At 43.4% G+C, this 12,175-nt stretch overlaps 1 protein-coding gene across 1 annotated transcript in view; it reads right to left on the bottom strand.

Moving 5' to 3' along the window:
* SLC30A4 (solute carrier family 30 member 4) overlaps nucleotides 1-11,346 on the bottom strand; it is a 29,062-nt gene extending 17,716 nt beyond the window's left edge. The window contains exons 1-3 of the mRNA XM_033920266.1: nucleotides 10,758-11,346; nucleotides 6,026-6,172; nucleotides 801-954 (exon numbers count right to left, since the gene is read on the bottom strand). Of these exons, the coding sequence (XP_033776157.1) occupies nucleotides 801-954; nucleotides 6,026-6,172; nucleotides 10,758-11,154 (698 nt within the window). The 5' untranslated portion in view covers nucleotides 11,155-11,346. The remainder of the gene's footprint in view (nucleotides 1-800; nucleotides 955-6,025; nucleotides 6,173-10,757) is intronic.
* Nucleotides 11,347-12,175: the final 829 nt, after the last annotated feature.

The raw sequence follows: 12,175 nt of genomic DNA, 5'->3' as shown, positions 1-12,175 counted from the left end.
TAATTCTTTTTTCACTGCCGGCCGCCGGACTCGTTCCCATCTAATGTAACTTCCGGTTTTGCAAACCGGAAGTTACATCAGAAGAAACGAAAGGACGTGGGACCGTCAAGGGGGAGTGAACAGACCTCGTGCAGCGGACCAGTCGGAAGCAAAGGGTATTTTTTGGCTGTCTCCGCATTTCTCCTATCTTCCCCGCGATTCCACATCCAGTCGAGTAAGTAACTGAACCGGCAGGAGGTGTTCAGAATCAGCAGGGGGGGCTGAGAATCGGCAGGGGGGGCTGGTGAGTCTTGGGGGCTGGGGATGGAAGCTGAAATCGGCAGGGGGGCTGGGGATGGAAGCTCAGAATCGGCAGGGGGGCTGGGGAGTCTGGAGGGCTGGGGATGAAAGCTGGGAATTTTTGATATGATATTGCCTTGGTTAAATAAAATGTTTAAATTTAAAAAAAGCTGTGTCATTAACAGTGAATCGAATCGAAAAATCGATTCAACAGGGTGAATCGAATCAAAATATTTTTTTCTGAATCTGGCAGCACTACTGGTGATGCAGCCTGAAATCTTTCTGCCTTGGTCATCTTCACTGTACTGTTCTCTCGATTTACAAGATCTCAGGATGTTATAGGGTTGGGTTGGAGGAGTGGGGGGAATAAAGTGTGAAATAAGAGAGTTATAGAAAAATCGAACACACAACCCAGCAATTCTTCACTCTTAAAACAACCCCAATTCAGTTTCAGCAGGAAGCACTGTTGCTTTAAAACGTTGAGAGATTTAGGGAAAACACAAAACAAAATGAAACCTTACACAAGGTTTACCGCAACACCAAGGGCAGCTGTGATGAGCATAATGTCACCGTTAATTTCATAGTCCTTGTAGATGGTGCGTTGAACAGCTTCATATAACAAGAACGCAGTGAGGATATACACCAGCAGTACACTAGCCATGGCTGATAAAACCTCTGCAAAAGAAAATACAAAACGTTAAAAATAATTTTAAAAAGGATACTTCTATTTACAGATTTTATTGAGATAACGTAGCAGATTTCTAGACCGCATAGCCATGAGTTCAGTGCGGTTAACAAAAGATTATACCAAGGAAAAAAAAACCCCAAAGAATGTTAAAGAATACAAAGGTATCTAATAAATCAAAAATTTAGAAAAGAAAAAGGTTTTTAACAACTTTCTACAAAGTTCATATGAAATAGAGCCAACTAACATTAGTCGGAAATCTTTATCATAATAGGCCGCCTGATAAGCAAGACTGTTGCTCAATAGGTACAATAATTTTATTTATCAGTCATACAAGTAATATAAAAGCACATTTCATCTTGAAGTACAGTACCAAAGTTGCCCCCTTCTCCCAGAATAATAAAAATCACTAAAAAGACTATTAACGAAGTAAGCAAAGCAGTTTATCAAAAAGCTGGGGGGCAAAAGGGAAAGACATGCTGGGCTGTGAGAAGGGGAACTTCGGGAGCACTGCCGCGGGCCACATAAAATGGCCAGGCGGGACAGATGTATTTCATTTGTAAGTTGGGGGAGGGGGCAGGGGAGTTGATAGGATGCTCAGGCCAATACAGACTGCCATAACTGTCATTGCGAGAGCCAATTTCAACTCCAGCACCGACAAGAAGGATGACATCAGGCAATGGACTGCAAATTTTAACGCAGCAGTAATTTCTATGCTAATTGATTACTGCATGGCGTAGCAAATATTTTTGTGGTAACTCCACGTGCAGTCAGCAGCTCCAACACCCTGCTTTCTGCATTAGCCTCTATGTATCTCAAGAGAACTCTAATGTAATCTAATCTTTCAACTTGTTATACCATGTCACCCCCAAACTAATGTTAGGGCTCGAGGCAGTTCACAAAAAGGATTATCAATAATAATAAAACCTTAAGTGCGCATGCACACTCCTACCTCCGTGATCCCTAGCTCCGTGGCAGAGACTTGGCAGTAGCACATGCTCAATGCCCAACACAGGAGGCAGATCTTCGGGCACCGGCACCAACGCACAGGACATGCTGGTGCCGGTGCGAAGGCTAACTAAAGTAAGAAGAGGGTTCGGGTGGGTTGGGGGGACCTCAGGTCGCAGTGGGGGGGGGGGTGCCCGATGGTGACGGGGGGTGCCCGATGGCGGCGGTGGAGGGTGCCGGTTCTCATGGGGGGGGGAGCCGATTTCTGAAAGCAGGTAATGCAGAATATTGTGATTAACTACATCAAAAACTGCAGGGAGATCGAACTGAAGTAAGATAGCGTACTTCTTACTAGACTGTAGCTGTTGAATCGTAGAAAGAAACCAGAAGAGTTTCTGTACTGAAATTCGTTTCCAGCATATAGCCTGATGGGTTCTGGTATGCTGTGCATATCCTCTTCGGTAAATAAAAATGTGTTCAGTTTGTCGGCTATGGCTTTGTCCTCCTTTAGCACCCCCTTTATTCCATGATCATCCAAAGATCCCACCACTTCATTCGCGGGTCGTTTCCCCTTAATATATCGAAAGAACGGCTTGAAATTTATTGCCTCCTTGGCTATTTTTTCCTCATAGTCTCTTTTGGCCCCTTTTACTGCCTTATGGCACCTGCGTTGATGTTTGTGCTTATTCCAGTTTTTGTCCATTCTTGACCTTTTCCATTCCTTAAACAAAGTTTTCTTGTCTCTGATCACTTCCTTCACCTCTACAGTGAGCCACGCCGGTTCCTTGTTCTTTTTTCCTCTTGGATCCCTTGTTGATACATAGTATATGTAGATTTTGCGCCTTGGTGCCTGTGTCCTTAAAAAGGGACCAAGCTTGCTCTAGTGTTTTAACAGTGCTTATCCTCTTCTTAATCTTCTTCCCCACCATGAGTCTCATCCCTTCGTAATTCCCTTTTCGGAAGTTCAGTGCCATGGCCGTCGTTCTGGACCGATGTTTCGCCCTTGCATCCAGGTTGAAGCGGATCATGTTGTGATTGCCGTTTCCCAGCATCCCTTCTACTTCTACACCTTGTGCCGGTCCTCACAGTCCATTTAGAATTAAGTCCAGGATTGCATTTCCTCTTGTATTTTCCTGGACAAGTTGTTCCAGGAAGCAATTGTCTACAGAATCCAGGATGCTCAAAATCTAACAACCAGGGAGGAATCATGGAAAAAAAAAAATAGAATTCCTAAAACGTATTAGATTGTCCTTTGATACTTAATTTCTGGAAATCAATTTGGAGACAAATTAATCTTATTCTTGATTCAGCAATTCCCCTAACATATGAAGCCATAATCTGTGGTACGCTTTTACATGTCAAGCCTTCTTTGGATAAATATAAAAGTCTAAGTATAAATTGTATGTTTAATAATGCGTTTTATGAAATATTTATGTTCAGATATTTGTATTGCATTGTCAAAGTTTAAAAATCAATAAAGATTTATAAAAAATAAAATGTGTTAGATCTCAGGGTGTATTCCTATATCAATTTCAGTCGTTCAAATGTTCAGTTTAGGTACCACATTAAGTTGCAGATGTTTAAATTTTAGTAAACCTGTTTGAGAGCAAACTGGCAGCTACACACTGGGTTCTTTATTTCTTTTAATAGTTTTTGGCAGTACTCCACCACCAACTCTATTTAGCAGAACACAGTTTCCATGGGACTGGTACCTATTTAAGAATGCTTAAAATTAGGTCATAGCTTCTTTTTAAATTTTTTTATTAACTGACTGGCCATTTTTGTCCCAGCAGTCCACTGACAGGGTAGTTTTCAAAGTTATTCCAGTGGGCTAAAGTGCTTTACCTTACAAACTGCCTCATCTCTGTACTTCTAAAGTGGTGCACATAGAGAGTTTCAGTGTGTGTTAAAGTCTAGCAACTCTACACATACTCATACGTCTTCAAAAGTATGTGGCTTCAGTTTCCCTGGAACTAGCACACATTAGCACAGGGGTCTCAAAGTCCCTCCTTGAGGGCCGCAATCCAGTCGGGTTTTCAGGATTTCCCCAATGAATATGAATGAGATCTATGTGCATGCACTGCTTTCAATGCATATTCATTGAAAACCCGACTGGATTGCGGCCCTCAAGGAGGGACTTTTGAGATCCCTGAATTAGACTATAAGTTCTTCTGAGCAGGGGCCATCTTATTGCATGTCGATTGTACAGCGCTGCATACACTTTTCAGTGCTATAGAAATGATAACCTCCTTTTTCCTACTGATGCCCCTGTATAAGACTTTGGCGAGACCTCATTTAGAATACTGTGTACAATTCTGGAGTCCGCACCTTCAAAAAGATATAAAAAAGGATGGAGTCGGTCCAGAGGAAGGCTACTAAAATGGTGTGTGGTCTTTGTCATAAGGCGTATGGGGACAGACTTAATGATCTCAATCTGTATACTTTGGAGGAAAGGCGGGAGAGGGGAGATACGATAGACGTTTAAATACCTACGTGATATAAATGTGCACGAGTCGAGTCTCTTTCATTTGAAAGGAAGCTCTGGAATGAAAGGGCATAGGATGAATAGACTCAGGAGTAATCTAAGGAAATATTTTTTTACAGAAAAGGTGGTAGATGCGTGGAACAGTCTCTCGGTAGAGGTGGTGGAGACAGACTGTCTGAATTCAAGAAGGCGTGGGATAAGCACGTGGGGTCTCAGAGAAAGGAAGAGATAATGGTTACTGTGGATGGGCAGCCTGGATGGGCCATTTGGCCTTTATCTCCATATTTCTATGTTAATTACTATGAGTGTTGGAATATTTGCCTCCCCGGCACTAGTAAAAGGCTCTACTGCTGCTTGATAAAAGGAACCCATAGTTTTTTTTTTAGCCTCTCTAACAGATCTTATATTGCTAAACTGTTCGTCTTGACATGTATATTTTTATCTCAGTCTCCATTTACATTACATTACAGATTTCTATTCCACCGTTACCTTTCGGTTCAAAGCGGATTACAAAAAGAGTTATAGAAGAAGGGTTACAACGTTAGATCAGAGAAGGTTTCCAAGAGAGGGAAAAGTAGGATCTGGGGTTAGGGAGGGATGGTAAGAGGGGGGTTAAGCTTTATCATGGTATTAAGCTTTATTAAGGGATTTCTTGAAGAGTATTTCCTTTCTGAACATCTTGTAGTCTGGGGTTGTTGTCAATAGGTTGGAGACTTGGTTGTCTATCTTCGCTGCCTGAGTGGCCATACATACAACTCTTGGCTCTGATGTCTCCTCCAAAACCTTTTAATTGCCCATTGTTCTTTTTTAGGTTCAAACAATTTTTTTTTTATTGATGCCAACAAGAGAACAATAAAAACAATGCAACATTGCTCCTGAGTACCACAGAATTTTCTTATCCCTCAATTTCACTTCCAACAGGAGGGCTCTCATTCAAGACATGTTACTAACTTATTCCAAGACATACCCCCCCCCTTTTTTTTTTTTTTGTAAAACCATGCAACAGGTTTTTAGCGTCAGCTGGCGCACTGCTCTGTTCTGCTCAGACGCTCATAGGAACTCTATGACTGTCAGACTACAGGATAAAAAGAAGCCCCTTGACTACATCTAGCAGAATGAAAAAAGGGGACATATTGACATATAGGCTGGCGACGTCTCTAATCGCGTTTTTTTTCACTTTCGTTTTCGCTGTCCGCGTTTTGAGCTGCTGTTGGATTAGAGGATTCACGTGCCTTACAGACTTCATTTGATTTGTCAGGTTCTCTGTGTATTTGCATCATACTCCGGACCCCTGAGGAAGGAGTGTTTTTCGAAACACGGACCGTGTTGGGTCCTGTGGACTCACACTCGAGAACCATTTTTTAATATTTTTATTTATTTTTGAATGCTACATTGAATCTTCCTTAATAAAGATCAGTTTCACACTTTGTACATCGTATCTGCAGTTTTTCCTTTGTTTTGGTCTTTCAATTTTAAGCTACAGTTTGTTTGGATATTGCTTTTTTTGTTTTTGCATTCATAACCAGTACACAGACATTTATCCTCCTGGCACAACCTAGTTTACAGTGCAGCTTAGATCTTTATCATTGACAGTTTATGGCAGCATAAAAGCCAAAGTTCATACCTACCTAAGCGGTGAAATCCAAAGGTAAATCTTTTGGTTGGAGATTTTGCAGACAGCCACAAAGCAAGTAATGTCATAATAATACCACTGAGGTCAGTTAGGATATGAAGTGCATCCGTCATGATTGCAAGACTGTTAGAAACATAGCCACCTGAAAATCAAATATAAAGAGTCTGAATCTCATCACAAAGCTTCTGTTCAGCATTGTATATGACATTTAAAAAAAAAACTGTCGTAAAAACATGATAAATGACTATATTGTTCATCCAGTCTGCCCAAGAAGGCAGCTAGATTTTTACCTGCAGTTCTATTTTTGTTTAAAGGATAAAGATTGTTTAAGTTTTGCTTTGATTCCATCCTATGTGTTTATCATTCACTTTTTTTGAATTCCATTACTGTTTTTGTCTCTACCACAAGAGTATTTCAGGCATCCATTACTGGCGAGATTCTGTGCAAAAAAATTCTGGAGCACAATATTTCAAAACTGAAATTCTTTCTGCCTTTTCTTTTCAAGTTTCAGCCTCTTTATTTCCCTCTCACTCCAACTGCAGTTCTGTCTCCCTCTCTCATGTGCATCCCGAATCCCCTCCTTGGCCCTTATAGTCTAGCATCTCTCTCTCCACTGGCTAAGAATCTCTTCCTTCCCATCCCCTTTCTGGTCTTGGTCACTTTTCTCTTCCTCTCTCTACCATTCTCCCACTCCCAAGTGGAGCCAGCATCCAAGTCCTCTCACCCCACACCACCTCTCACTTGCACCCTGAATCATTCCCCATTCCCCATGGTCAGGCATCTCTCGCCCCTTCTCTCTCCACAGCTAAGCATCTCTTCCTTCTCACCCCCACTTCCCAACCCACTTACAGGTATAGCATCCATGTCCCCTCCTCTCCCCCTCCCCCCCCCCAACTGCAGTCCAGGATCCATGCTGTGTTATTTTCAATAAAAATTAAATGATTAAAAAAAGATGAGGATCAAGTAGAGGCCATTGGATTTGGCCAGGAACAGGTCATTATAGACTTTAGCAAGGGCAGTTTCTGTGGAATGGAGTGGGCCAAAGCCCGATTGAAGAGGGTCAAGAATAGCTTGAGATGAAAGGAAGTCCAGACAATGGCAGTGTCATGACCCTGCATGGGAACATATTTGGTGTCTCTCCTACACTTCATTATAATCCAAAATGGCCCTAGCTTAAAAATTAATGAAGATCACTGCTCTAGGGTGTACATATTCAGATCTTCAAATGTTTTCCATACACTTTTTGGCACAAAAGCCACACCATTTTTGCTGCCTTTCTCTGAACTATGTCCTTGGCAAGATATGGCTTCCAAAACTCAACCCAGTACTCCAAGTGGGGGCTTTACCAATGACGAGGAAATGTAGTTACCTAATCACTTTGCTTAACAATAATAATCAAATTACAATTATTACACCCTTATCTTATGTAGAGCTGATAATCACACTCCCCACTATATTAAAACCAAATCAGAACGATATATACAGTAATACTCAGAAAGTGAGCTTTCTTTTGCAGATCTTTACGCAAGACTATAACATGATTATTGTATACAGTATAAATGAAGCATCCAATCACTAAACAAGAAAACGCACACTTACCATAGTAAATGATGGCAGATAAAGACCTGAACGGTCCACCCAGTCTGCCCATTAGTTCTTCTCATTAAAAATACATGATTAAATTGTATCTTCTTTGATATTTCTGGGCCATAGACTAAAATCCACCTAGGTTCCAACTTCTGAAATTACCATCTAAGCTCACTCCAGCCTATCCAACCATCCTGTTTGCAGGATATCTACTGTAAAGTCTGGCCAGTAATGTCTTCATGTTCCAAGTTAGTAGAGTTCCTATTAATGTCTTCCTCAGACCATCCTACATCGAATCACCATATATGGGACACAAACCGTACAAGTCTGTCCAATACCAGCCATAGTTCTTTAATTATAATAATATAGTAAATGATGGCACATAAAGACCTGAACGGTCCATCCAGTACCCATGAGTTATTCTCATTAAAAATACATTATTAAATTGTCTCTTCTTTGATATTTCTGGGCCATAGACTAGTCCACCTGATATTGTCCTAGGTTCAGGGCCAGTGTTAAGGGCAAACAGTCCAGGCATCTGTTCCCTTTGATGGCCCATCTTCCTCCCTTCCCCTCACCTTTATAAATTATGGCAGCTGCTTCATAAGTTGCAGGCGGCTGCCTGGCCTGAAACTTTCCTCTCCGACATGAGCTGCCCAGGTGGAAACAGAAGTTGCATCAGAGGGAAAGCTTCAGGCCAGGCAGTCGCCTGCAACTTATGAAACAGCTGCCATAATTTAGAAAGGTGATGTACGCACCAGATTAGCGCACGCTATAGCACGTTAGGCCGCTATAACGCATTAGGGTCTTAACGTGCGGAATAGCGTGTGCTTTTCCGCACATTAAGGCCCTAACGCGCCTTTGTAAAAGGAGCCCTTTGTCTACATACTTCTATTTTTAGCTTGCGATAAGGGTGTTTGTGTGTACGAAAGACATGTTTTTCTGTTAGTATTGACTGTGCAGGATCAATCTGTACTAATCTGGCGTGTTTGTTCTACATTGGGTGTATCGATGTGCTCGCTGCAGTGTGTAAGATGCTTTCCCTAGATACACTCTTGTGCGACTTGTGGATTATTACTAAAAATCAAGTTTTTCATATGGGTGGGGGATGTTAAAAAATTATCATCCCTGGGTGTCATATATGTTTCAAGTTTCTTAGGATTTTATATACCGCCTATCAAGGTTATCTAAGCAGAATATGTTAGCTTTGGGATATGTGCATCACAGATCTTTGTAGTGTCCAGTGGCTTCCCAGACAACTGATGAGAGAGTGAGGGTGGGCAGTGGCCCTGAGCCCAAAGTGAGTGGGCACTAAATTTTCTTCCTATCATGCCCCCTACCCAAATGCAAAATATAAATACCTAAGTTGGTGGGTTTCCCAAAGCCCTGCCAGCTGAAGACCTCTTCCTCTAGACCGGCAGCCAGAACTGTTCAAGCTCTGTAACTTGTGGCAGCTAAGAGACCCTGCCGCTAGCTACACAGCTTGGAAATTTCTGGCTGCCAAACCAGAGGAGGTGGTCTTTAAATGGCAGGGTTTGGGGATCTATAATAATTAATGTGGTGCAAGTGGGTAATAAATATTACTTTTAACTTAGTACAAACTCCACTCTAAACTGAGAGCACTAACCCCCGGAAGAAAAAAAAAAAAGCCTCAGGTTTTCTTTTAGGCAGAGCTGAAAGCTCAAACCTCCTCCACCCACATCATTGGCTTAAAAAACTTCCGGAGGGAATGTGCAAGTGCCGCAGTTAGTGCGGGATGAAACGGCTATAATCTCTAAGTCATAAGGAATCAAAGTGATATGCGAGTAGAAACCAACGTTTCACTGTAAAAAAACATATAAACTTTCACCTTCCAATGTGTTTAGCAACTCAAAACATATTGGAAGGTCCCCAATTATTGTCAGTGGAATCTATAACCCACATTAACACAGGTTAATAAAGCCAGTCCTCAGTCTTCCTGCACCTAGCTTCCAGACTTTTCAGTACCAAAGCTTTCAACACCTGGTTTCTGGGGGGTCATAATTAAGCTGTAAACTCTGTGAAGCAGGAACTAACTCTTATATACATGCCTGTACAGCACTGCAAACATCTTATAGCAGGGGTAGGCAATTCCGGTCCTCGAGAGCCGGAGCCAGGTCAGGTTTTCAGGATATCCACAATAAATATGCATGAGATAGATTTGCATCTCAAGGAGGAAGTGCATGCAAATCCATCTCGTACATAGTCATTGTGGATATCCTGAAAACCTGACCTGGCTCTGGAGGACCGGAATTGCCTGCCCCTGCCTTATAGTGTTTCATTCATTTTTTTAAATTTATTTTTAAGTATTTAATACCACTTACAGCTTAAGTGGTTTTACATTCAGGTACTCAAGCATTTTCCCTATCTGTGCTGGTGGGCTCACAATCTATCCAATGTACCTGGGGCAATGGGGGGATTAAGTGGTCATAAGGAGCAGCCCAGGGTTTGAACCTACAACTTCAGGGTGCCAAGGCTGTAGCTCTAACCCAGGGGTGTCAAAGTCCCTCCTCGATGGCCGCAATCCAGTGGGGTTTTCAGGATTTCCCCAATGAATATGCACTGCTTTCATGGTATGCTAATAGATCTCACGCATATTCATTGGGGAAATCCTGAAAACCCCACTGGATTGCGGCCCTGGAGGAGGGACTTTGACACCCCTGCTCTAGGTCAAGGGTGGGCAACTCCGGTCCTCGAGGGACGGAATCCAGTGGGGTTTTCAGGATTTCCCCAATGAATATGCATGAGATCTATTTGCATGCACTGCTTTCATGGTATGCTAATAGATCTCATGCACATTCATTGGGGAAATCCTGAAAACCCCACTGGACTGTGGCCCGGGAGGAGAGACTTTGACACCCCTGCTCTAGGTCAAGGATGGGCAACTCTGGTCCTCAAGGGACGGAATCCAGTTGGGTTTTCAGGATTTCCCCAATGAATATGCATGAGATCTATTTGCATGCACTTTCATGGTATGCTAATAGATCTCATGCATATTCATTAGGGAAATCCAGAAAACCCGACTGGATTGCCGCCCTCGAGGAGGGGCTTTGACACCCCTGCACTACACACTCATCCTAATCCTAACGCAGAAAGGGAAGAGGAACAGAGGCGGAACTCACCCACCAGCTCCCCGACCATGAAGAGGAAATAGAGCGCCCCGGCCACCAGCAACCTGTTCCGCACCTTCCTGAGGCTGCCCCGCTCCCCCCGCGCCTGGCAGCCATTACACTGCAGTGGCGGCCGCAGCTGCGCCCTGTCCCGCTCCAGCAGGGACTCGTCCGACGAGGAGGAGAAGGGAGGCGAGGACGCGTCGCGCTGCGCCCCGTTCACCGAAGGGACGTCCTCGGACACCACCACCCGCAGCCTGTTGAACTTGCGCAGCGCGTCCTCGTCCGGCGCATCGTCCGTCAGGTCGAGGGTGCTGCTGGCGTCGCTCAGGTAAAGGGGAGGCTCGCGCCGGCCCGGCAGCTGCAGCAGCGTCGCGAGGCGGCTCCACCAGGCTTTCGGCCGCGCCATAGTCCCCGTGCGGCGGCTGTGACGTCACGCCCCCGAACTCCCCCTCCATGAGCCGGCGCTTCACGCGCCGGGAAAGCCAGCGGGCTCGCGCTCGAGCCGGGAGCCCCTTTAAAGGCGCCCGGAGCAGCTGGGCGGGGAGGACAAGAAGGGCCGTTGCTGGCGCGCGGAGGCGGGAGCAAAGATTCGACAGATAGGCTGGGAATAACTCGTGACTAGAAGACGAAAATACTCCAATTAAATAAATAAATAAATAAACCGCTGAAAACGGCAATAGCTACTCAGATAGAGACGTACACAAGCTGGGGCTAATTTGGTCAAGGCCACTATTGTGAATGAGGCCAACAAAGTTTGGATTCAAAGAGAATACAAAATAAAATAAAGAGCTTTTGATTAAATATTTATATTTCTTAGGATGTGGCTCACACCATTTTCAGTTCTAGCTCAAGTCAAGTTTCTTATCCTTGGAGAAAACAACTGTTTGCATTTACTATAAAGGTTGATTTGTTGGCTTTCAATAATTTATCTACCTGAATATGAAAGTAACAAGTGTGTTGAAACAAGTCTGTGCATGTTGTGACATGTCTCAAAGTTACTCATACACAATTGCAGCTCAGTGGAGTCTAACTATGCAGTCAAAAAATTTCCAGCCCAACTCATAACAAAAAGTGGACCAAACAATTATCGCTGGAAACACCTCTAATTTATCAAAACTAATGCCTGTTGTATCGGGCGATGGTGCGCCTGCATCTGGAGTACTGCGTCCAATATTGGTCGCCGACCTTAACCCTTTCAGGACCATAAGGATCGTAGGCCAATTTTTGTGGTTTTGACGACATTTTTATGGTAAAAAGGGCTTGCAGATGCCAAAAAATTGATTTTTTTTGTGAAATATCATTATTTTTTTTTTTTAAAAATCACACTTCTGGCTTATGGACAGTGTGGCAAGTGAATCTTCTCGTCAATCTGGCAACGACGCTAATGAATGAATGTCGGAACCAGTTTGTTTACATAAAGGCAGTAT

This window comes from Geotrypetes seraphini, chromosome 14 (assembly GCF_902459505.1).
Source record: "Geotrypetes seraphini chromosome 14, aGeoSer1.1, whole genome shotgun sequence".
Taxonomy (NCBI): domain Eukaryota; kingdom Metazoa; phylum Chordata; class Amphibia; order Gymnophiona; family Dermophiidae; genus Geotrypetes; species Geotrypetes seraphini.
This window is presented reverse-complemented; position numbering and strand designations above follow the sequence as displayed.